This window comes from Mustela nivalis (assembly GCF_964662115.1).
Source record: "Mustela nivalis genome assembly, chromosome: 14".
NCBI lineage: Eukaryota > Metazoa > Chordata > Mammalia > Carnivora > Mustelidae > Mustela > Mustela nivalis.
Window position 1 is genome coordinate 76,381,676 of NC_139033.1, and position 27,090 is coordinate 76,408,765.

At 38.3% G+C, this 27,090-nt stretch overlaps 1 protein-coding gene across 3 annotated transcripts in view; it reads left to right on the forward strand.

Moving 5' to 3' along the window:
• The first annotated feature begins 2,108 nt into the window (after nucleotides 1-2,108).
• Nucleotides 2,109-27,090, forward strand: part of TWSG1 (twisted gastrulation BMP signaling modulator 1) — a 65,076-nt gene continuing 40,094 nt past the window's right edge. Inside the window, exons 1-2 of one of the 3 annotated variants that reach the window (XM_082697358.1) lie at nucleotides 2,109-2,525; nucleotides 4,861-5,014. In XM_082697358.1, coding sequence (XP_082553484.1) covers nucleotides 4,892-5,014 — 123 coding nt within the window. In that variant the 5' untranslated portion in view covers nucleotides 2,109-2,525; nucleotides 4,861-4,891. Of the gene's footprint in view, nucleotides 2,526-2,833; nucleotides 3,354-4,860; nucleotides 5,015-27,090 lie in introns of those variants that run through there. The other 2 variants (XM_082697357.1, XM_082697359.1) reach the window with 2 other exon arrangements.

A 27,090-nucleotide genomic window follows, 5' to 3' on the forward strand; every position in this document is an offset into this window, starting at 1 on the left:
ATTCATAACAGAGGTAATGACAACGGACTTTACTCACATATTTACTTACTTACTTATTACTATTTTTAAAGATTTTATTTCTTTATTGAGAAACCCTTGAGAGATCATGACCAGAGCAGAAATCAAGAGTCTAATGCTTAACAACGCTTAACCCAGACACCCAAGAAATCCATTTTCTTCTCATTCTTTAGATAGCTTTGCAGTAGAACCTTAGCAGAACAAGGAGGAAGGATGGCAGGGAAGAGAATGATGGAGAAAGGAGGTTTCTCTTCAAATGGACCTTCCTACTTCAGTAGATCCTCCCTCCCATAGGAGCAGTCTGGGAGGCTGATAGGCTGTGGCTCACTTTAATTCAAATCTGTAAAACCAGATTGGCTCATTTAGCTGAGTCAGCCAAGTAGAGAGGTTGAGAACGGGACTGTGGGTTCCAAACCAGAACCCCCAGCCCCTAAAGTGCTTGTCCCTAGGGAGACAGAGTAGTTTTCCCCACTGTGAAAATAACTGTGCACACAATTTTAATAGTAATCATTCTAAAAATATATACACTATTTTTTAAAAGATCTTATTTATGTATTTATTTGACAGAGCACAAGCAGGTGAGTAGCAAGTGGAGCGAGAGGGAGAAGGAGGCTCCCCGCTGAGCAAGGAGCCTGATGCAGGGGTCTGATCCTAGGCCTCTGGGATCATGACTGGAGCTGAAGGCAGTCACCTAACCAAATGAGCCACCCAGGCACCCCTATATACTACTTTAAAATGTTGATCTATCATGAATATCTTTCCATGCCAACAATATTCATCTGCAGTACTAGTTCTCAAAGTGGAATCTGGGAACTCTAGGAGTCCCAAAACACTTTCAGGGGGTTCATGAGTTCCAAACTCTTTTTATTTAAATTCTAAAACATCCTTTGCCTTTTTCATTCTCCTGTCACAAGTTTAGAGTAGTTTCCTAGTGGCTACATAATACATGATACTGCAACAGTATAAATGCAGGAGCAGATATGAAAATCCCATCAAAGCCTTCTATTAATTTTGACATTAAAGAGAATAGCACAAATGTAAAATAATGCCATTTTTCTTTTTTGGGGAATATGTACTTATTTTTCATAAAATGTCATTCATGTTCCAATACAATAGAATCTATTATTTTTAAGTGAAACAATGAATACATATTTTTTAATTTCTCTTTTTAAAAAAGATTTTATTTATTTAAGAGAGAGAGCAGGCATGCACAGGGGTGGAAGGAGGGGTAGAGGAGGAAGAGTAGGGAGAAGGAAAGAATCTCACACAGAGCCGGACTCAGTGCTGAGCGAGGAGCCCGATGTGGGGCTTGATCTTACCAACCTGAGTTCATGACCTGAGCTGACACAAAGACTGGGAGACTTTAGAGACTGAGCCACCCAGGTGCCGCGTTAAATTTCTGTTTTAACATACAGAGTTTTGATAGACATAATATACATAAAACTACGTCTCTGGTGTCCTCAGTACTTTTCAAGAATGTAAAGGGGTCCTGAGATTCAAAGTGGGAGAATCTTGGCTTTAGTAGCTGATTTAGTTCATTGTACTGGAGTATCATAATTCATTAGTAAGGAATGCCAAAGAATAAGATCCTTAAAGTTAAATTTGTGTACACTCTTAATTATTTCTTTAAGATAATTTCCAGGGATGATTTTTTAACATGCAGATTTATTTACTTATTTTACAAAAATGGACTAATATCATTAATGTAATCCACCCCCTCAGCCAATCAACACTGTCCATTCCTTCTGTTTTCTTCCAAGCCACAAAGGGGAATGTAAGGCATTTAAGACTACTAGTTTAAGACTTTAGCACTAGGTCACCATTTCCAAGGGGAAAGTCCCTTGTGGATCCTCCAGCCCAATGCGCCGCAAATTAATCACCCTGAAATCTTTTTAAAATGCCAAGTTCCCAGGGTTGTGGGGAAGATCTGAGCATCTTTCTCGAACGCCTTCCTCTACGTGTTTATTGCCAGTGGAATCAATTCATTTTTCTGAAGTACAGGCTGAAATGAGTGCTGCGTCATACATGCTCCTGGAGCTCTCTTCTGAGGACTGGGGAAGGTAGGTGCGCTGCAGCCATTTGTGTAGCCGTGTGTCCGTCCTCTCCGAGGACCAGTGGCCTCCTTGAACAGCACCCACGGCACCTCCTCTCTTCTATTTCCAGTACCAAGCACAGTGTCAGGCACTCACTGAGGCCGCAGCAAATTTAGTGAACTGCTGAACGAAGGCTCTACCCTAGCAGATCCTTTTTCAGTAGGTCTGAGATAGAGCCCAGAAACGTGCACTTTTAATAAATCCTGCCTCCGACATCAGATAACAGGAGTTCAAGGGTAACGGGCTCCACCCGTGAATCCTGCTCCACCACTAGGTGCCTGGGTCTTGAATCCCCATAACCGGACAGATACAGTCTGTAGGGGTTGCGGTGGGAAGTAGCCGAGCTAATGCACGTCCCGTTCTCGGCTCGGGGAAGAACACACGCTAAGGCGCAGAGAATGGGCCTCACGGAAGGTAAGCCGCAGCCCCAGGTAGGCGACAAAGAAACCTGAGATGGGGGCAGGGAAGAGGGCGGAGGCAAGACGCGCGTGGGTCCCCGGCAAGACACCCCCCGGGTGTTTCTGGGGGGCGGGGTGTCTCTCAGTGCAGCGCTGTTGGGCGTGACCGGAGGGCGGGGCGGGGCCTTCGTGCGCGAGTGGGGCCGGGCTGCAGCTGGGGGTGGGGCCTTCGTGCGGGCCGCGCCGGGACCGGGCTGGGGGCGGGGCTGGGGGCGGGGAGGTGGGCGTGGCGGGCACGCAGGCAGGGAGGGGCGGGCCCAGGGCGTGCGCTGACAGGAGCGCCCCGGGAGTGAGAGACGCCTCCTGGCGGGAGCTGGCGGCAGCGGGGAACCGAAGGCGGGCGGAGGGACCGGGGAACTGGGGGGAGGGCGGCGGCGGGCCTGTCTCTTTAAGGTGCCCGAGGCTCGCGGGCGCTGCGCTGAGGGACGGCGCGGGGGCGCGGCCTGCCTCCCTCGCCCAGCCCCGCGGCTCGCCCAGGGCTCGGCGGACCTGCGGGGGAACGAGGGCCAGGCAGTCTCGCGGCGCCGCGGCGCACGGTGAGCGGGAGCAGGCGGGGCAGGGTCTGCGGCCGGGGAGGGTCCGGACCGAGAGCGCCGGCCTCTGGAGGCCGAGGCCGCGGCGGGCTGTCGGGGCCGGGAGAAGCGGAGCAGCTCCCGCGCGGCCTGGGCCCCGCCTACGCGCAGGACAAAGTGGGGGTGCCGCCCGGTGGGTGCTGGGCGCGGGCCCGCAGGCGGGCGGCACCTCTGAGGCCCCCTCCCCTGCCTTGCTGCTCGGCGGCGCGTCGGTGAGTTGGGGGTGAAGAGCCGCTTTGGCCTCTGCCTCCTCACCGGCAGCCAGGGGCTCGGTGCAGCGGCACAAAGGCTGCTGTCAGTGCCGTCCCCCTTGGGGACCACACACAGGTCGCCCGAGCCCGAGAAGCGGGTCCCGACGGAGGAAAACAGTTCCGGTGCGGTACCGTTCCTCACTCCGTAGAAGAAAAAAGGGAGGCCCTTTAAATAATTCTGTTACCTGCTTCGTACTTGCCATTATTTACTTGAATACTTTTTCCAGTGAGATTTTGGGAGTAGTATGAAGACAACCATAAAAGATTAAAAAAAAAAATCCCATTTTTAGTGAGCGTAGGATGAAAACTACTTCTCGATAAAAATCACTTTTTGAAATACCTTCTTTGGCCTCCACGAATATGCACCAGAAATCATACGACTTAGTATTAAATACATTCATTAGTCAATGCTGTTAAATAATTAGAAAATTGGGCTACTAACGGTCTTTGGGAATACTTTGTGGGCCTCAGTATCAATCACCAGGGCTTTCTCTTTCTAAATTGAGTCATACTGGGTACAAAGCCCTTTATTCTTCCCACCTTCTTATTGTTTTGCTTTATTGTGCTTTATAATACTTAGGATAAACGTTTATAGTAATCATAAAAGGCCTATAAACTCACCTTCTATATATCCAACATCAGTAGTCATTTATTTTACTTGATTCTATCTTGGGGAGGGTTTGTTTTAATGCCAAGAAGTTGTATCTTTTTAAAAAGCTTAAAAACCATGTTGGTTGTTTAACTACTATCAGGATTTTTTCAGGTCTTTTTCCTTTTTTTCAAAGTGTACTATCTTATTAATAACGTTGAAGAATCTGTGGTACCTATGGTGTAGAATTCAAAGAATATCTTCACATTTTAATAAATTACTCGAGTTCTTAATGCAATTAATAATTTACTATCCCCTTTGTTATTTGCTGGGTTATTTAAGGAATGACTGCCAACTGCTTTCTCTGAGCTGCTTCATTCTGGTTAATTATGTTAAGAGATAAAATGAAATAGTCATAAATAATCATTAGAATAATTTGTGTTTTAAAAATTTGTTGAATGTTTTAAATTATGATACAGTATTAATAGTTTTAAATATGAGTTTAAAGTTGCAAAATGGGCCTAAAACTAAAGGTGAGGAGTAGTGGTGCAGTATTAAAACTAGTTATTTGCCTCAGTAACCTGGTGGCTTTTTATACATATTATATATATATATATATAATATGTATATATATATATATGTGTGTGTGTGTATATATATATATATTTGGAGTTGGCTGGCAAGACCTTACCATACAAAAATTGTAGTTTGTTTTGAATGTTTCATCATTCATTGAGAATGTCCTTTAAATGATCACTCAAAAGTCTTTTAACACAAACAATGAGTCTTGGTTTGTTTTGCTTTTCATTTCTGTATCTGTTCTTAACCTAGCCCTTGCCTTTGAATTAAAGCTTTTTTTCTTCTTGTTTGTTTGTTTAGCTTCCTGGGAGTTGATCATCCCTGAAGAAACATGAAGACACACTGTGGTGTTATGCTTACTCTAGCCATCCTGGTGTTCCTGACATGGGTCCCTGTGTCACTGAGTTGTAACAAAGCACTCTGTGCTAGTGATGTGAGCAAATGCCTCATTCAGGTAGGATTAAGTATACTTTTTATTAATATTAAAATGTAGAAGAGATAAAGAGTGCATATATACATATAGTGTGTGTGTGTGTGTGTGTGTGTGTGTGTGTGTGCGCGTGCGCAGACATACAGTGTAAGGCCCAAGTGTTCAGTCGGCTTCTGAGGTACTGGTCTGAGTTTTTACCTCCATAGTTTTCTTGCATATTCCCAAGGTCAGATTCAAGAAGTTTGGTGCTGAAAATAATATCCAGCTTCATAAATATGCCATTACAAAGTGATGAGCGCTCCATTCAGATAAAGGGTTTCCTTGTATTATCTAGTTTATATACCAAAGAAGCTCAATTAATGTATTTAGGGGAAAATTTAGCTAATCAAATAATAATCGTTTGCTTATATAAAGTAATAGTGTCTATTCTGTGCAACAGGTTATCCCAAATGTAGCAACTTAATGCCATAAACATTTATGTCATGCAGTGTCTGGGGGTTGGGAGTCTAGGAGCAGTTGAAATGGGTGGTTCCAGCGCATGGTCTTTCACAAGGTTGCAGGCACATTGTTGGCTGCAATTGTGGAGAACCTGCTTTCAAAATACTTGACAGTATCTCTCTTTCAGTCATCTGGATGAGCCTCGTGATGTAGATACCACTCTTATTTTTCTGGAGAAAAAAGTGAGGTTAAGTAATTTGGTTAGGTTCCAATAGCTAGTGACTGTAGAACACAGTCTTTAACTCCATTAAAGGAGCCTGTGGCCTTCCCACTAACCATACTGGTTATTACTCCATAAAGTTGTGTTAATTAGTGGTGAACTTCACATCTTATATAGCCATTCTCTTTTTTCTCATCCTGTAAGACCATCAGCAGTCTTGTGCCTTTGTGTGTTGTCTGTATTTATTAGCCTCCCTTTTAATTTTTGGCTGTTGGCTAAGAAATCTGGTAACCACACATATTAGAATTCTGTGTAAGGTATGAGTCAGCTCTAATTCCCACATGGAGCAGTTTTATGTATGTACTACGATAATGATTTTTATAGATTTGAGGCATTTTGTATTTATTTGGAACATTTTGGTCCTTCTCATTAATAGTTGAGATCCTAGGAAGCCTGGTCTTTATCTGAGTGTAGTTTGCCATTATCTCATACTCTCTTTACCCTTGACTTTGCCTATCACACCAAAACATTGAAATAGACAAATATGTTGGTTGGTTTGTTTTTATTTTTTTCACCGTGGACATTTTTTAGGCATAAATAGAGGGAGGAGTATAATGAAGGGCAATCCCAGCAGTCATTAACTCAGGCCTACCTATGTTTCACCTCTGTTCCTCTACGCTGCCCACCCCAGCTATGTCTTAATTTTAGGCAAATTCCTGATACTGTTTTATCATAATTCTAATATCTACATCTTTTTTTTTCTTAAAGATTTTATTTATTTATATGACAGGCAGAGATCACAAGTAGGCAGAGAGGCAGGCAGAGAGAGAGGAGGAAGCAGGTTCCCCGCTGAGCAGAGAGCCCGATGTGGGGCTTGATCCCAGGACCCTGAGATCATGACCTGAGCCGAAGGCAGAGGTTTTAACCACTGAGCCACCCAGGCGCCCCTAATATCTACATCTTAAAGATAAGAACTCTAAAACACGGCCGTTCGCAATTTAAGGGGTGCCTGGCTGTTTCCATTGGAAGACCATGAGACACTTGATCTCGGGGTTGTGAGTTTGAGTCCCACACTGGGGCTTTTTAGTAGCGATTACTAAAAAAACAAACAAAAAAACCCCACAAAAAACAAATAATCTTAAAAAGAATTTTCAGTAATCTTAAATATCCTCTAATTTTATACCTGGAAATCTTGTTATGGCAAGTCTGCTTAGGCTCATGCTGGCAAAAAATTCTGTAGTCAGTACATGAAGTCTAGCTTTGTCCTCTGTGCTGATGGGTAAGCTGTGCCACTTCCCATGTTGCTTCAGTGTAGCTTCATTATTATTAAAAAAAAAAAAGTATCAAAATAATTGCTACGTTCATGTTCAGGTAGAATTTCACTTAAATCCCACATTATTTTTGACTCCAAATCTATAATTTCTATTAGTTCAAGTAATTAAAAAATTGGATTTTATTAAAATAATTTGCTTGGTAAAGGAGTATTTTAAAAGATAGCTTTTGGTTAATATTGGTGAATACCCTCAAAGGTTTTCAGTTTGTTTCTTTTGCTTTTAAATTTTAAAATACGTAGGAGCACGTTGGTGGCTCAGTTGGTTAAACGTCTGCCTTCAGCTCAGGTCATGATCTCAGGGTTCTGGGATTATGCCCTGCATCCCATTCTCCACTCAGTGGGGAGTCTGCTTGTCCCTCTGCCCCTCCCCACCGACTTGTGTGCACTCCAACTCAAGTAAATAAATAGAATCTTTTACAATATTAGTTAGCTAATTTTAAAAATATGTAATATACAGTAGTTCAAAAAGTAAAGACTATTTTGAGTGTAAAAACTGGAAAATTGAGTGACCTTTACCTGTTAAATGGTGACTTTACTGAATTCATTGGAAAGAAGCTAGGACTTGTTTTCTTTACCATTAATTCAGTGATGCTAACATTTTTTAAGGTTCCTTTTGTTCCTTCAGAACCAGGAATCATCAAATATTTTTCTGGAGTGGTAGAGACAATACTTCTGGTGCATAGTGGCAGAGTATTTGAAGCTAAAATTATTGTGGGTTCAAGAATTGGGGATTTTCTTATTCATTTAGTCATAAACACTTACTGGACATTGAAGTAAAATATGATCTGTTCCATCATTTGACTGATTTTGTGGTCTCCAAAACTCCAGCAGATTATTTCACATTCAGACCTTTATTTTCCTTGAATTCCTTTTACTATGGCTATGTAATCATCCCAAAAATCAGTGGCTGAAACCAAAGTTGATTTTGCCCATGAATTTGCACTATGTAGGGCCTGGTAAGTAACCCATCTCTGCTCCACACAGCACTAGGGCAACCTGAAGGCAGAGGCCTGGAGTTATCTGAAGCAGCACCATTCCCTAGAACTTTCTATAATGATAGAAACAGTCTACATCTGCCCTGTCCAGTGCAGTAGAAACTAGTCCCATAAGGCTATTGAGCACTTGAAATATGACTTGTGTGATTGAAAAATAGGTTTGTTTTTTTTTTTTTAAAGATTTTATTTATTTATTTGACAGACAGAGATCACAAGTAGACAGAGAGGCAGGCAGAGGGAGAGAGAAAGGGAAGCAGGCTCCCTGTGGAGCAGAGAGCCCAATGCGGGGCTCGATCCCAGGAAGCTGAGATCATGACCTGGGCCGAAGGCAGCGGCTTAACCCACTGAGCCACCCAGGCGCCCCGAAAAATAGGTTTTTAAATTTAATTTGGTTTTAATTCATTGAAATGTAAATAGTTACATGTGACTAGTGGGTATTGTACTGGATCTCACAAATCTGATGGCTCACTGATAAGTCTAACACCTGGGCTAGAAAGATTCCTCAGCTCTCTCATTCTGTCCGTCTCTCTCTCACTCACTAACTTTCTCAGTCATCTCTCTAGATGACCCCTCTGGTGTCCTGGTTTAAGACTAGCTAGATGACATACATACTGGCTCAGGGCTCCCAAGATTCATGAAAGCGCTAGAGGAATATGTATTGCCTTTTATGGTCTCACCTTAGAGGTTAAATACTACTTGCACCATAGTCATAGGTCCACCTGAATTTAGGTAGAGGGAACATAGGCCTACTTCTGATGGAGGAGCATAAAAAGAGCGTGTGGCATAAAATGGCATGGACATTTTTGGAAAATACATACACATTTAGTGTAAAATAGATTGGCTGGCTAGGTGATCTCAAAGTTTCCTTCTAGTTTTATGTAGTTGTAAAGAAAGAAACCAACTATTATATGTTAAATATTCTCCTTTTTAAAAATTAGAGTAAGAAAGGCATTTCTCTTTTTTTAATTGAAGTACAATTGACATACAATGTTACATTAGTTTTAAGTTCAACAGCATGTTAATTTGACAATTCTAAACATTACTCAGTGCTCACTATGATTAAGTGTAGTTACCATGTATTATTTTTGTATGTATACATACATATATACATAAATACATACATATATACACAAATATACATACATACATAAGTATGTATGTATAAGTGTAGTTACCAGTATTATTTTTTAAAAGATTTTATTTTATTTATTTGAGAGAGAGAGAGAGAGCATGCGCGCGCACAAGAAGAGAGGAGGGGCAGAGGGAACGGGAGAAGCAGACTCCCCACTGAGCAAGGAGTTTGACTCAGGGCTCCATCTCAGGACCCCGGGATCATGACCTGAGCCAAAGGCAGATGCTTAACCAACTGAGCCACCTAGGCACTCCTGTTATTACAGTATTATTGACTATATTCCCTACACAGTATTTTCCATCTCTGTGGCTTACTTATTTTATACCTGGAAGTTTATAAATATACCTCTTAATCTCCATTATGTATTTTCCCCATCCCTCCTCCCCCACAGCCATTAGTTCATTTTCTATATTTAAGAATGTTTGTCTTATTTTTAATATTCCACATATAAGTGAAATTGTATGGTATTTGTCTTCTTTGTTTGACTCTTTTCATATAGCATAATACCTTCTAGGTCTGTCCATGTTATCATAAATGGCAAGATGTCATTCTTTTTTATGGCCGAGTAATAACTCCTTCGCGCGTGTGTGTGTATGTGTGTATGTTTGTTTTTGTGTATGTGCATGTGTGCATGTATACACTATTCTTTATCCATTCATCTATTTTGGACACTTGGGTTGCTTCTGTATCTTGGCTATTATAAGTAATGCTGCAAGAAACATAGCATGTATCTTTTCAAATTAGTGTATTCTTATTCTTTGGGTATTTGGATTATATGGTATCATATGTATTTCTATTTTTAATTTTTTGAGTTACCTCCATACTGTTTCCTACGGTGGTTGCACTAACTTACATTCCCACCAGTGCATGATGGTTCCTTTTTTTCCACATCCTTGCCAACACTTCTTATTCCTTGTCTTTTTGATGTTAGCCTTTCAGACTGGTATGAAGGGATACCTCACTGTGGTTTTGATTTGTAGTTTCCTGATGATTAGTCATGTCAAACATCATCTCATGTGTCTCTTGGCCATCTGTATGTCTTCTTTGGAAAAATGTCTTTTCGGGTCCTCTGCCCATTTTTAATTTGATTATTTGTCTTTTTGGTGTTGAGTTGTATAAGTTCTTTATGTTTTGGATACTAACCCTTTATCAGATATATTATTTGGAAATATCTTTTCCCATTCACTGAGTTCCTTATTTTTTTTTTTTGATGTTTTCTTGCACTGTACAAAAACTTTTTATTTTGGTGTAGTCCCACTAGTTTGCTTTTGTTTCCCTTGCCTCAGGAGAAATATCTAGAAAAATATTGCTAAGACCAATGTCCAAGATGTTATTGCCTGTTTATGAGTTTATGGCTTCAGGTGTAATTTTTAGACCTTTCATCCTTTTGAGTTTATTTTTGTGTAGGGTATAAGAAAGTGGTCCAATTTCATTCACATGTAGCTGTCCAGTTTTTCCAACACTGTATCCAAGGAACTGTCTTTTCCCCATTGTATATTCTTGCTTTCTTTTTCATGGACTAATTGACCATATAGATGTGGGTTTCTTTCTGGGCTCTCTTCTCTTTCATTGATGCATGTGTCTGTTTTTGTGCCAACACAGTATTGTTTTGATTGCTACAGCTTTGTAATATAACATTAAGTCTGGAATTGTGGTGCCTGCCAGCTTTGCTTTCTCAAGATTGCTTTGGCTATTCAGGATCTTTTGTAGTTCTATACAGATTTTAGTATTATTTGTTCTAGTTCTGTGAAAAATGCCATGGATATTTTGATAGGGGTTGTTTTAAATATAAAATTACTTTGGGCAGTATAGACATTTTAACAATATTTGTTCCATGAGCATGGCATGTCTTTCCCTTTCTTTGTATTATCTTCAATTTCTTTCATTAGTGTATTATAGTTTTAAGAGTATAGGTTCCTCACCTGCTTGGGTTAAATTTATTCTTAGCTATCATTTTCTGCAACTGTAAGTGGGGTTATTTTCTTACTTTCTGCTACTTTACTATTGGTGTACAGAAATGCAGTAGATTTCTGTTTATTAATTTTGCCTCCTGCAACTTTATAGAATTCATTTATCAGTTCTAGAAGTTTTTTGGTGAAGTCTTTAGGGTTTCTTTATATATAGTATCATGCTATCTGCAAAGGGTGTGTTTTACTTCTTCTTTACCAATTTGGATGCCTTTATTTATTTTTCTTGTCTGATTGCTGCAGGTAGGACTTCCAGTATCATGTTGAACAAAAGTAATGAGTGGACCTCCTTGTTTTGTTCCTGATCTTAGAGGAAAAGCTTTCAACTTTTCATTATTGAGTATGATGTTAGCTGTGGGATTTTTCATATGTGGCTCCTTTTACATTGGAGCATGTTCTTTCTAAACCTACTTTCTGGAGTTTTATCATGAATGTTCTTTGTCCAGTGGTTTTTCTGCATCTACTGAAGTAATCATATTGCTTTTAACCTTCCTCGTGCTGATGTGATGTATCATGTTGATTAATTTGCAAATACTGATCTACCCATGCATCCTTGGACTAAATCCCACTTGACTGTGGTAAATTAGTTTTTTAATGTACTGTTGAATTTGGTTTGCTAGTATTTTGTTGAGGATTTTTGCATCTATATTCATTAGAAATATTGGCCTGTAGTTCTCTTTTTTTGTGGTGACTTTGGTTTTGATACCAGGGTGATACTGGCCTCATAGAATAAATTTGGAAGTTTTCCTTCTTTTATTTTTTGGAGTAGTTTGAGAAGAATAGGTATTAACACTTCTTTACTTTTTATTTATTTATTTATTTATTTATTTATTTTTAATTTAAGAGGGAGTGGGTATGCAGAGGGAGAGAATCTTCAAGCAGACTCCCTGCTGAGTGGGGAGCCTGAGATCATGACCTGATCTGAAGTCAGATGATTAACTGACGGAACCATCCAGGAGCCCCAATGTTTCTTTAAATACTTGGTAAAATTCCCTTATGAAGCTGACTGGTCCTGAACCTTTGTTCATTGGGAGTTTTTTTCATTAATGTTTCAATTTCTTTTGTAGTAATAGGTCTGTTCGATTTTTCTATTTCTTTCTGATTCAGTTTTGGAAGATTGTACATTTCTAGAAAATTATCAGTTTCTTTTCAAGTTGTCCAATTTGTTGGCATACAAGTTTTCATGATACTATAATACTTTATATTTTTCTGGTGTTGGTTATTTATCCTCCTTTATTTCTGATTTTATTTGAGCCCTCCCTATTTTTTTCTCTTGATGAGTATGACTAAATGTTTATCTATTTTATCTTGAAGATATTTTTATTTTGAAGAACCACCTCTTGGTTTCATTGATGTTTTCTATTATGCTTTTTCTCTCCATTTTATTTATTTCTGCTCTAATATTTATTGTATCCTTCCTTTTTCTAGGTTCGGGCTTTGTCTTTTTTTTTTTAATCTCCTTTAGTTGTAAGGTTAGGTTGTTTATTTGAGATTTTTTGGTTTCCTGTGATAGAGCTATACCGCTATAAACTTCCCTTTTTGAGCTGCTTTTGCTGCATCCCAAAGATTTTGGACTGTTGTATTTTCATTTCCATTTGTCTTCATGTATTTTTTTATTTCCTCTTTGATTTTATGGTTGACCCATCTGTTGTTTGATAGCATGTTATTTAGCTCCCATGTGTTTGTGGTTTTTCCAGAATTATTTCTTATGATTGATTTCTAGTTTTCATTGTGGTTGGAAAAGATGTTTTATATGATTTCAGTCTTTTTAAATTTATTGATATTTGTCTTATGGCCTAACATGTAATCTCTTCTGGAGAGTGTATACTTGGAAAGAAGGTATACTTTGCTGTTTTTGGATGGAGGGTTCTATGTATGTCTGTTAGGTCCTTCTGGTCTAATGTATTGTTCAAAGCCACTGTCCCTTGTTGATTTATTTCTTCCCTCCTTCCCTTTCTTCCTTCCTTCCTTATTTCTGCTAGATTTTATTTATTTGACAGAGATACAGTGAGAGAGGGAACACAAGCAGGGGGAGTGGGAGAGGGAGAAGCAGGCTTTGTACTGAGAAGGGAGCCTGATGTGGACCTCGATCCCAGGAATCTGGGACCATGACCTGAGCCAAAGGCAGACACTTAACTGAGCCACCCAAGCGCCCCAGCTTTCTTACTTTCAGTCAGGAGAGGGGTAGAAGGAGAAGCAGATCACTGCTGAACAGAGAGCCCAACATGGGGCTCAGTCCCAGGACACCAGGATCATGACCTGAGCTGAAGGCAGACAATTAACTGACTGAACCGCCCAGGTGCCTCTCCTTATTGATTTTCTGTCTGGATGATCTACTCATTGATGTAAGTGGGATGTTAAAGTCCCTATTATTATTGTATTGTATTGCCATCAGTTTCTCCCTTAATATCTGTTAATACTTGCTTCGTGCCTTAGGTACTCCTCTTCGTGTGTTAGGTGCATAGATATTTTAATTGTTATAACATCTTGTTTGATTGATCCCTTTGTCATTGTGTAGTACTCTTTGTCTCTTGCTACAGTCTTTTTTAAAAAATTAATTTATTTGAGAGAGAGAGTGTGTGAGCGCAAGCAGGGGGAGGGGGAGAAGGAGGGAGAGAGACTTTCAGGCCGACCCTGTGCTGAGCATAGAGCCCCACACAGAGCTTGATCTCACAACCCTGAGATCATGACCTGAGCCAAAACCACAAGTCAGGGGCTCAACTGACTGAGCCACCCAGGCACCCCTCTACAGTCTTTGTTTTAAAATCTGTTTTGTCTGATACAGGTATTGCTACTCCAGGTTTTGTTTTGTTTTCTTCATTTTCACTGGCATGGTGAATGTGTTTTTGTACCTTCGTGTTCAGTCTTTATGTGTTTTTAGGTCTGACATAAGTCTCTTATAAACAGCATGTAGATGTGTCTTGTTTTTTTGTACATTCAGTCACCCTTTGTCTTTTGACTGAAGCATTTAGTCCGATTCCATTTAAAGAAATTATTGATAGGTACGTACTTATTCCCATTTTGTTATTTGTTTTCTGACTGTAGTTCTTGCAGGACTCTTTTTTAAAAAGCCAAATTGTGTGAGCCTGGATGGCTCAGTTGCTTAAGCAGCTGCCTTTGGCTCAGGTCATGAACTCAGGGTTCTGGGATCAAGCCCCATATCCCGGCTCCCAGCTCAGGGGTGAGTCTGCTTCTCCCTCTGCCCCACCCCCCACTTGTGGTCTTTAATAAATAAATTCAATCTTAAAAAAAAAAAAAAAGTCAAATTGTTGGAAAGATACATAGTGAAAAATAATCCCTTGAGTAATTCTGTCTACTCTTCATTTTGTTATTCAGGTTGAACTACTTTTAATCTTCCAAGTAATAGCTTCCACTTTTACTTCTTTTACTGTTGTTGCTTTTTTTAGCCATACGGTTAAATAATATGCTTCTACTACTGCTTTTTAACTTCCATTTCTAGATTATGTATCTAAACTGTCTTTCTGTTGTATTACTTTAGGACATGGCTTACTTACCATTCTTTCCTCGGCATACTCCTACCCTGCTAAAAACCCTGTTTTTAGTTTCTCTCATGGTTCTCTCTCTTTTCAGTTTCTACAATGTACTTAAACCTTTCTGTTCTATCATATCATTTAAAAACACTATCTCTTCGGACGCCTGGGTGGCTTAGTGGATTAAGCCTCTGCCTTCGGCTCAGGTCATGATATCAGGGTCCTGGGATCGAGCCCCACGTCGGGCTCTCTGCTCAGCAGGGAGCCTGCTTCCCTCTATCTCTCTTTCTCTGCCTGCCTCTCTGCCTACTTGTGATCTCTGTCTGTCAAATAAATAAATAAATAAATCTTTAAAAAAATAAATAAATAAAAATAAAAATAAAAAATACTATCTCTTGGGGCGCCTGGGTGGTCCAGTCACTTAAGTGTCTGCCTTCCACTCAGGCCCTGAACCCAGGATCCTGGGAAGGAGTCTTGGGTTGGGCTCCCAGCTTATCTGGAAGCCTACTTCTCCCTCTTCCTCTCCCATCTGCTTGTGCTCTCTCTCAAATAAATAAATGAAATATTTTTTTAAAAACCCACTATCTCTTGATTCCTGCTATAAGAGAAGGATATCAGTAGACATCCTTTTTTCTTTTAAAATTGTATTTATTTACTTATTTATTTAGCAGTAGACAGAGTATAATTTTTTTTTAAAGATTTTATTTACTTATTTGTCAGAGAGAGAGCAAGCGAGAGCGAGCACAGGCAGACAGAGTGGAAGGCAGAGTCAGAGGAAGAAGCAGGCTCCCTGCGGAGCAAGGAGCCCGATGTGGGACTCGATCCCAGGATGCTGGGATCATGACCTGAGCCAAAGGCAGCTGCTCAACCAACTGGGCCACCCAGGCATCCCGACAGAGTAAAATTTTTAAGAACTGTGCATGTGACTACCATTTATCACCACATTAAGTATTGCGGAAAGCAAGGGAATCAGTTTTAGGGTTTTTCTGCATCTGTGAATACTGCCCTCAGAATTTTCTGCTTTTGGAGTAACTTCTGATGGCTGTCTCAAAGTCTATGGGGAATGGGATGTGACCTATACTTTAACTTTTATATCGTCAAGCTTGATAACATCTATATTCTGAAGGCACTTAGTATAAGACTTAAGAGCATGAACTCTGAAACCAGACTGCCTGAATTTGAAACCAGTTCTGTGATGTACAAGCTACCTGACCTTAGTCAAGAGAGTTAATGTTTCAGTGCCTCAAATTCCTCATCTGTGAAATCGTGATAATAACCATACCTACTGTGTAGGGATATTGTGAGGATTAGATAAAGAGTACCTAGATCAGTTGCTAGCATGTAAGTGCTAGAACCATAAATATTATTAACCTTAGTTCTTTGTTTTGTAACTAGTTCGAATCTTCCATGCTTTATTTACAGATATATTCTAAAATTGACAATCAATAAGCCGTGTTTATTCTGTAATGTATAATTATTATCGACTGAATGGTCACGCAGGGCACTATGATTACATTTCCTTCCTTGAATGACTTTGTTTTTCTTGAGTTTCTAATTGTCTGTCTTGATTTTTCCATCCTCAGTCATTAACATCTTAAGTTGTTTTAAATTCTTAGTCTGTTTTTCCCTCACAAGGGAGCCTCCTACATTGCTGTTTCTAGACGTAACTGATTCTCTCTAGGCGTGAGGCAAGCTGCCCTGTACTACATCCACACTTACTTCCTAAGTTGGCTCCACTATTTCTTTGAATCCATATCTTGTTCTTTCTTGATTTATTCTCTTGTTATTGTAACATGCCAATGACTACCTTCTAACAGAGGCAATACTGGGAGGAAATGTTGTAGGTGCTATATCTCTTTAAAACACATTTATTCTCATTTTATTTATACCTGTTTGGTGATTTGTCTGAATATAGAATTGTTACATTATTTCCCCTGGGAACTTTGAAGACATTTCCTAATTGCCTTTATGCTGCTGGCATTCTATATTGCTAATAAGAAGTCTGATGCCATTCTGTTTTTTATTCTCTGTAGATGATTTTGTTTCTTCCTTTTCTCTGGAAATCTTTAGTTTCATCTCCTGATCCTTGGTGTGGACATTGTGATGAGCACCTTATAAAACTCTTTTAGGAAACAGGAGGTTTGTTTTGAGCTCAAGATTGGATATTCCCCTTTATTATTATGTTTATATGTAACATCCACCCCTTTTTTCTGGAACTCTTGTTAGTGTAATTTTAAGATAGAGTCTCTAAGTCTTCGTTTTTTTTAAACAGCTTTTTTGAAGTATAATTCTAATACTGTAAATTGCACCCATTTAAATGTGTGATTCACTGGTTTCTAATGTATTCACAGAGTTATACAACCATCACCACAATCTAATTTTAGAACATTTGATCACCCTAAAAAGAAAATTCATGCCCATTAGCAGTCACTCCCCATTCCTCTTCCCAACCCCTAGGCAACCACTAATCTACTTTCTGTCTTTCAGTATGCCTGTTTTGGACATTTAATATGAGTGGGATCATATGATATGTGTCTTTTATATCTGGCTTCTTTTACATGGATAATCATCCATGTTATAGTAAGTATCAGCACTTCATTATTTTATGGTCAAATAGTATTCCACAGTTTAGATATAACACATTTAGTTCATCTGTTAATCAGTTAATGAATATTTGGATTGTTTTTACTTTTTGGCTGTGGCGAATAATGCTACTATGAGTTTTCATGTACAAGTTTTTAATGTGGATGTATATTTTCATTTCTTCTGGGTATATACTGAGGAGTGGAATTTTTAGGCCATATTTTCTTTGTTTAACATTTTGAGAAACTGCTAACGATTTCATACATTCCCAGCACCAGTGTGTGAGGGGTCTAGTGAACCTATGCCATTTATTTATTTATCTATCTATCTATCTATCTATCTATTTATTTATTTATTTATCAGAGAGAGAGAGTGAGAGAGAGAGCACAAGCAGAGGAAGTCCCGGGCAGAGGGAGAAGCAGGCTTCCCACTGAGCAAGAGCCCAATGTGGGACTTAATCCCAGGGTACATGGCTCATGACCTGAGCCAAAGGCAAATGCTTAACAGACTGAGCCACCCCGGCATCCCACATGCCCATTTTTATTTACTTATTTATTTATTTTTATTAACATATAGTGTATTATTTGTTTCAGGGGTACAGGTCTTACACAATTCATAGCACTCACCATAGTACATACCCTCCCCAGTGTCCATAACCCAGCTACCCTATTATCCCTACCCTCAACTTCCCCCAGCCCTCAGTTTGTTTGCTGAGATTAAGAGTCTTTTATGGTTTATCTCTCCGCAGTCCTATCTTTTTCATTTTTTCCCTCCCTTCTTCCCATGACCCCCCCCCACCAACCCTGCCTCTCAAATTCTTCATATCAGGGAAATCATATGATAATTGTCTTTCTCTGAATGATGTATTTTGCTTAGCATAATACCCTCTAGTTCCATCCGTGTCATTGCAAATGGCAAGATTTCTTGTTTTTGATGGCTGCATAGTATTCCATTGTGTGTGTGTGTGTGTGTGTGTGTATACCATCTCTTCATCCGTTCATCTGTTGATGGACATCTAGGTTCTTTCCATAGTTTGGCTGTTGTGGACATTGCTGCTATAAACATTCGGGTGCACGTGCCCCTTCAGATCACTATGTTTGCATCTTCAGGGTAAATGCCCAGTAGTCCATATGCCCATTTTTAAATTGGCTTGTTTGTCTTTGCATTGTTGAGTTACAAACGTTCTTTATATATATTATGGGTACAAATCACCTATCAAAAATTTTAGTTGCAAATTATTTCTCTCATTCTGTGGATTATCATTTTACTTTCCTGATGATATCATTTGCAGTACAAAAATTTTTAAATAGGTTTTAAATTTTTAACTTTGATACAGTCTAATTTATCTGTTTTTTTCTTTTGTTGCATGTGCATTTGGTTGTTTTGGCTAGGAAACTATTAGCTTAATTCAAGGTCAGAAAGATCTACTTGTTTATTTTCCTCTATTAATTGTATAGTCTTAGTTCTTATATTTAGGCCTATGATTTTTTGAGTTAATTTTTGTGTGTCTAACTTCATTCTTTTGTGTATGGATTGCCAGTTATTTCAGGACCATTTTTTGAGGAGACTGTTTTTTCCCTATGGAATTATTTTTGGCACCCTTGTTGAAAATATTATACCAAAAGGATAAGAGTTTATTTCTGAACTTTCACATCTATTCCACTGATTTGTGTGTTTTATCTTTATTTTTGTCTTGATTACCTTAGCGTTGTGGTATAATTTGAAATAAGAGTTTTCCAATTTTGTTCTATTCAAAGATTGTTTTGACTATTTTGGGTCCCATGTATTACCATATGAATTTTATTTTATTTTATTTTATTTTATTTTTAAGATTTTATTTATTTATTTGACAGAGAGAGATTACAAGGAGGCAGAGAGGCAGGCAGAGAGAGAGAGGAGGAAGCAGGCTCCCTGCTGAGCAGAGAGCCTGATGTGGGACTCGATCCCAGGACCCTGAGTTCATGACCTGAGCTGAAGGCAGCGGCTTAACCCACTGAGCCACCCAGGCGCCCCTACCATATGAATTTTAAAATCAGCTTGTTAATTTCTGCAAAAAAAACCATCCAAGGATTTTTTTTTTAAATAATAGACTTTACTTTTTAGTTTTAGATTTATAGAAAAATTGAGCAGAAAGTGCAGAAAGATCTAGTATACCCTTTTCCCTAGACAAACCTACTATTTTCCCCAATTATTAACATCCTGCATTAGTTGGTATATTCATTACAGGTGATGAACCAATACTGACACACTCTTATTAACCAACATCCTTAGGGCTTACATTAGGGTTCATTCTTTGTGTTGTATGGTTCTTTGGGTTTTGACAGATGCAAAATGTCATATATCTGCTATTATAGTATAGCAGAGTAGTTTCATTGCCCTGAAAATCCCCTGTGCTTCCACCTGATCCTCTCTTCCTTCCCCTCCCTCCTACCCCTCCCCAGCCTCTGGCAACCACTAATCTCTATTACTATCTCTATAGTTTTGTTTCCAGTATGTTGTATAATTGGAATTATATAGTATATGGCCTTTCCAGGCTGCTTTCTTTCACTTAGCAGTATGCATTTCAGGTTTTCCCGTGTCTTTCTGTGGTTTAATAGATAATTTCTTTTTATTGCTGATTTATATTCCATTGTATAGATGTACTATAATTTGTCCATTCTACTGTTGAGAGATATCTTGATTGCTACTAAGTTTTGGCAGTTAACAATAAAGTTGCTACAAACATCCATGTGCAGATTTTTGTTTGGACATAAATTCTCAGCTTATGATAAATACCAAGAAGCACAACTGCTAGATCATATCTAAGGGTATGTTTACATTTGTAAGGAACTGCCAAACCATCTTCCAAAGTGGCTCTACATCCTTGTCAATCCTAGTGATCTCAGCGTTTTGGAATTTTAGCCATTCTGACAGGTATATATTGGTGTCTCATTATTTTGTTTTATTTATTTTTTTAAGTAGACTCCATGGCCAGTGTAGGGCCCAATACAGGGCTTGAACTCACAACCCTGAGATCAGGACCTGAGCTGAGATCGAAAATTAGATGCTTAACCGACTGAGTCACCAAGGCACTTAGAGTCTCATTATTTTATTTTTTTAAAAGATTTTATTTATCTATTTGACAGAGATCACAAGTAGGCAGAGAGGTAGGCAGAGAGAGAGAGATGGGGGGAAGCAGGCCCCCTGCTGAGCAGAGAGCCCGATGCGGGACTTGATCCCTGGATTCTGGGATCATGACCTGAGCCGAAGGCAGAGGCTTAACCCACTGAGCCACCCAGGCGCCCTGAGTCTTGTTATTTTAATTTGCATTTCTCTACCAGCATGATACTGACCATCTTTTCATATGCTTTATTTGCCATCTATATATCATCTTTGGTAGATGCCTGTGTCTTTTGCCCACTTTTAAATAGAATTATCCATTTTCTTACCATTGAGTTTTAAAAGTTCTTTGTATATTTTGGATAACAATCCTTTATGTCTTTTGCAAATATCAGTCTCTAGCTTGTCTTCCCATTCTCTTGACAGTGTATTTTGCAGATCAGAAGTGTTTTTTTGTTTCTGATTTTGTTTCTTTAATTTGTTTTAAAAAAATTTATTTAAGTAATCTCTACACCTCATGTGAGGCTCGAACTAATGACCCCAAGATCAAGAGTCACATGGTGTTCTGACTGAGCCAGCCAGGAGCCCGCAGAGCAGAAGGTTTTAATTTTAATGAGGTCCAACTTCTCCATTTTTTTGTTCATGATTGTGTCTTTGGTGTTGCCAGCTGGGATTCTGAAAGGGATTGCACTGAATCTGTAGAGTCTGTAGATCAGTTTGGGAGGTCTTGCCATCTTAACAGTGTTAACTCTTCTGATTCATGAACGTGAATGTCTTTCCTTTTATTTAGATTTTTCTTTAATTTCTTTCAACAATATTTTGCAGTTGTCAGAGTATGAGTTCTTATACTTTTGTTAAATTTATTTGTAAGTATTTTATTCTTTTTGGTATTGTAAATGGAATTGTTTTCTTAATTTCATTATCAGATTGTTAATTGCTTATATATATACTGTTTTAGATCTTAAGTTTGTTTTCACCATCCTGTTCTTCATTCTGCAAGATTTCTTGTGCCAGGAATTGTTAACTGGGGTCAATGGATCCTTTAAAGGCTTTAGAGGATCTTCAAAATTATATGTAAAATTGTAAGTCTACAGTTTTCATAGAAGAAATGTCCATAACTTTCAGAGGTTCTCAGAGGGATTGATGGTTCTCGAAAAGTTAAGGATTACTGATGTTTTCTTTCCATTGCACCATACTAAGTTATCATTAAAATTCTTTGTAAATTTAGCAAAGTATAAGGCATGTTGACATTTAAGATAACAATAATAGTTTTTCTCCTTAAACTGTGGAAGAAGAACAGGAACAGAAATGAAGGTGGGAGATAAGTACTTTGAGAAGGGCAATGCTATAGAAGTTTAAAGAAAGAGATTACTTCCCGCTTATGGGAATTTCCAATTCTCTTTTTGTTATTTTGGTTTGGTTTGAACAACATTTGTAGGGTTGAAATGATGTACTGTGAGGATAAGTTAGAACATTTGTTTATGTTGAGCGCTCTGCTACTAATGAAATAACAAAGTATAAAAAATTTTCCCTGGGAGCTCATAGTCATGTAAATATTTGTTACCCACATGGTTGCAAAGCAGCATGGTCATTCCCGCCACTCCTACAAGTTGCTATGCATAACGGTGGTCCTTGTATAAATATTTATTTTTGTTTCTGGCAGGGAAGAAATCTAACTTTAAACATCAAGGAAGTAAAATTGTCGTCTTGGTGTATTTCCTTGCTCATATAATGAATGGTTTAGCTGTTCTATTTCAGGGGGAAAAATGGTTCTACAAGATTTTGCTTTTAACTACATATTTACTAGTTTTTCTTCTTCTGTGAAAAGAACATTTAAAGTTTGTATTAATATTGTGCTTCTACCCCAGAAATCTCAAGACCTGTTTTTTATTATGAATGGAAAAACCCCTCAGTGTCTTGTGAGTACTTTTGGCAAACATTTATGGTCATATTTAGGATAATATAAATATTATATTTCATGAAAATATTCAAATTTATGTTCAGAGATCATTGGTGCATTATTTTAGCACTTTACTTGTTATCTGAGTATTTATTTAGCACTTTCATGTACTAAATCAACAGTTTGCTTTTTTTAACTGTCAAATCTTAGATTTTCTGAAATAAGTTGGGATTTCTAAATAATTTTTTATTAATCTAGTTTCTTTTAGTGTATTTTGACCTAAGTTAAAAATATAAGTAGTTCAGGGGTGCCTGGGTGGCTCAGTGGGGTAAGCCTCTGCCTTCAGCTCAGGTCATGATTTTAAGGTCCTGGTATCAAGCCCCTTATCGGGCTCTCTGCTCAACAGGGAGGCTGCTTCCCCCCCTCTCTCTGCCTGCCTATCTGCCTACTTGTGCGTGCTCTCTCTCTCTCTGTCAAATAAATAAATAAAATCTTTAAAAAAACACATATGTGTGTGTGTGTATATATATATATATATATATATATATATATATATGTGTGTGTGTGTGTGTGTGTGTGTGTGTAGTTCAGATAATTTCAGGGCTTTTTAATTACAATAAACTAAAAAATTAACTTTTTCATCCTTTTTTTAAATTCAGTGCTAAATTTCATATTAGTCTCTTGCTACAGTTACCTTGATTTGTTATTATACTAGTAGTACTTTGGTTTACAACATACAGTGTTTCTTCTTTCCTTGAAAAACTTACCTTATTTTCCTTTAATGTTTTTTCTTCTTGATTCTACTTCACTGCTCTCAAAAGTTGTGGTTGTGTACTGTTTTGCTTCAGTTACCACCTCATAAAAATCTTTGAAATTAATACCCAAAAGTAATGAGTTAGGCCTGATGTAATTTAAGGAAAGAATAAGTCATTGTCTTCCTCTCAGATGTTTAATGTGGTTAGAATCAGTTGCTAAAGTAAACTAAAATTGATTTTCATTGGCTTTTTCACCTGTTGAATTATTTTTATTCTATTTTGTTTTTTAAATATTTAGAGAGAGGGGTCCCTGGGTGGTTCAGTGGGTTAAAGCCTCTGCTTTCAGCTCAGGTCATAATCCCAGCGTCCTGGGATCGCCCCCACATAAGGCTCTCTGCTCCGCAGGGAGCCTGCTTCCTCCTCTCTCTGCCTGCTTCTCTGCCTACTTATGATCTTTGTTGAATAAATAAATAAAATCTGTAAAAAAATATTTAGAGAGGAAGGGAGCATGAGTGGGAGGGGCAGAGAGCAAGGGAGAGAGAATCTCAAGTGGACTCCACACTGGGTGGGAAGCCTGATGTGGGGCTTCATCTCATGACTCCTGAGATCATGATCTGAGCCAAAGCTAAGTGTGCGACACTTAACCAACGACACTTAACCAACTGCACCTCCCAGGTGTCCCTCACCTGTTGAATTATTACATGAAGACAAAGAGGAAGATTTCATTGGGGCACTTGGAAATTTTCAAATAAGCCTATAATAGAGAGTATAGTAAAATATGCCCATATCCAGTTTACTTATCCCTCAGCTCCACAGTGATCCACATATGGCCAGTCCAGTTTAATCCATACCCCCGCTTCATCCAATTTGGATTATTTTAAAGCACCTTATTGGGCCACTTTTAAAGTAAGTAAGATTAAATTTTACAGCTATGTTTATGTAAGAAATGGGTGCCATTTGATATATTTTGATAGTTCATACATGAATTTGTATGCTGATTTATTTAACCAAAAGAATAAATTCTGTTTTCAGTAGTGTTTCACTTAAATTTAAATTATTTTTAGGGCAAAAGTTTACTAATCAGTCAGAATTTATAAAGAGCAACATGATAATAAAATTCAGTTTAGATACTTTCATTCAAAGTTTGAAAGTTTTTCTGATGGTCTTCTTAAAGAGCATTGACATCATAACAGATTTATTGTAACCTAATTATAATTATGTTCATTCTTTTGAATAAAGTCTGATTTTTTGAGGATGTCTTGTTCTGTGTTTGTTTTTAAATATCCACCTGAGGGGCTCCTGGGTGGCTCAGTGGGTTAAGCCTCTGCCTTCAGCTCAGGTCATGATCTCGGGGTCCTGGGATGGAGCCCTCCATTGGGCTCTCTGCTCAGAGAGTAGTAGAGCCCTCCTGCCTCTCTGCCTACTTGTGATCTCTGTCAAATAAATAAATAAAATCTTTTAAAAATAAATAAATATCCATCTGAGGGGCGCCTTGGTGACTCAGTTGCTTAAATGTGACTCTTGATCTAAGTTTAGGTCACAATCTCAGGATTGTGAGATAGAGCCCTGAATCAGGCTCCATGGTAGGCATAGAGCCTGCTTAAGGTTCTCTCTCCTGCTACCCTACCCCCACCTACCCCTACTCTCTCCCTCTTAAAAAAAAATCCATTTGACCTAAGTAAAGGTTGTAAAAGTACATCAGCATAGGTATAACCTAATGCTTTGTTGATTACTGATGCTTACATGAGATTCATTTACTTAATTAGCTTTGTTCTTACAAATAATTTTTTAAATTCCTGTACAGTTAACATACAAAATTATTTAATTCCCATATAGTTAACATACAGTGTTCGCTTCAGGTGTACAATATAGTGATTCAGCAATTCTATATATAGGGTCATGTCATCTGCAAAGAGTGAAAGTTTTGCTTTTTCCTTAACCAACTTGGATGTATTTTATTTTTTTCCTCTCTGATTGCTGTGACTAGGACTTCCAGTACTATGTTGAATAAAAGTGGTGAGAGTGGACATCCTTGTCTTGTTCCTGATCTTAGGGGAAAAGCTCTCAGTTTTTCACCAGTGAGTGTGATGTTAGCTGTGGGTTTTTCATATATGGCCTTTATTATGTTGCAGTATGTTCCCTCTAGACCTACTTTGTTGAAGCGTTTTATCATGAATGGATGTCATACTTGATCAGATACTTTTTCTCCATCTGTTGAAATGCTCATGTGGTTTTTATTCTTTCTCTTATTTTTATGATGTGTCATGTTGATTGATTTGTAAATATTGAACCAGGCTTGTATCCCTGGAATAAATCCCACTTGATCATGGTCAATAATTTTTTAAATGTATGTTTGGGTTCAGTTTGCTAATATTTTGTTGAGGATTTTGCATCTGCTTCATCAAGATACTTCCCTATATTTCTCTTATTTTGTTGTGTCTTTGGTTTTAGTGTCAGGGTAATGCTGGCCTCATAGAATGAATTTAGAAGGTTTCCTTCCTCTTTAATTTTTTGGAATAATTTGAGAAGAATAGGTATTAACTCTTCTTTAAATGTTTGGTAGAATTCACCCGTGGAGATACCAGGTCCTGGACTTTTGTTTGCTAGTAATTTTTTTGTTATTTACTCAATTTCATTGCTGGTAAATGACCTGTTCAAATTTTCTATTTTTTCCTGTTTCAGTGTGGGAGGTTATGTATTTCTATGAATTTATTCATCTCTTCTAGGTTGCCCAGTTTTTAGCATAAGATTTTTCATACTCTTTTGTTAAATATAAATATTTAACAGTATTTATCCTTTGTAATTGTGTGGTGCTGGCTATTTTTCATCTTTAACTTCTGATTTGATTTATATGAGTCTTCTCTCTTTCTCTCTCTTTTTTAAACGAACCTGACTAAAGGTTTGTCAACTTTGCTGAACTTTTGAAAGAATCAGATCTTGGTTTCATTGATCTGTTCTATTTTTTTTCCCTATTTTGTTTATTTCTGCTCTAGTCTTTTTTTTTTTTTTTAAAGATTTTATTTATTTATTTGACAGAGAGAGATCACAGTAGGAGAGAGGAAGGGAAGAGATCACAGAGAGAGAGGAAGGGAAGCAGGCCCCCTGCTGAGCAGACAGCCCGATGTGGGACTCGATCCCAGGACCCTGAGATCATGACCTGAGTTGAAGGCAGCGGCTTAACCCACTGAGCTACCCAGGCGCCCCTCTGCTCTAGTCTTTATTATTTCCTTCTTTCTACTGATTTTGGGTTTTGTTTGCTCTTACACAAACAGTATATGAGAATTCCTTTTGGTGTAAACTTAGATTGTTTGAGATTTTTCTTACTTTTTGAGGTAGGCCTACATTGTTATAAACTTCCCCCTTAGAACAGCTTTTGCTACATCCCAAAGATTTTTAATCATTGTATTTTCATTTGTCTCCATATACTTTTTGATTTCCTCTTTGATTTAATGGTTGACCCATTCATTGTTTAGTAACATTTTATTCAACTTCCATGTATTTATGTTTTTTCCTGACTTTTTTTTTTTATTGTACTTGATTTCTATTTTCATAGCATTTTCATCGGAAAAGATGCATAGTATAACTGCAGACTTTTTTCATTTATTGACTTATTTTGTGGCCTAGTAGATGATATGTTCTAGAGAATGTTTCATGTGCACTTGAGAAGAATCTGTATTCTGCTGTTTTAGGATGTAAAGTTCTGAATATATGTATTAGATCCATCTGGTCCAATGTGTCATTCAAAGCCACTGTTTCCTGGTTGATTTTCTGTTCAAGTTATCTCTCCATTGATGTCAGTGTGGTGATACAGTCCCCTACTGTTATTGCATTATCATTCATTACTTCCTTTATGTTTGTTATTAGGTGCTTTATATATTTGGGTGCTCCTGTATTGGATGCATAAATATTTACAGTTGTTTTGTCTTCTTGTTGGATTGTTCCCTTTATAATTAAATAGTGTCTTTGGTCTCTTATTACAGTCTTTGTTTTAAAGTCTATTTTGTCCAATATAAGTATTGCTACCTTGGCTTTCTTTTCACTTACATTTGCATGATAGATGGTTTTCCACTCTTTCACTTCCAGTCTGCAGATGTCATTAGGTCTGAAATGAGCGTCTTGTAGACAGCATATAGATCGGTCTTACTTTTTCATCCATTCCAGCACCCTGTATCTTTTGACTAGAGCAT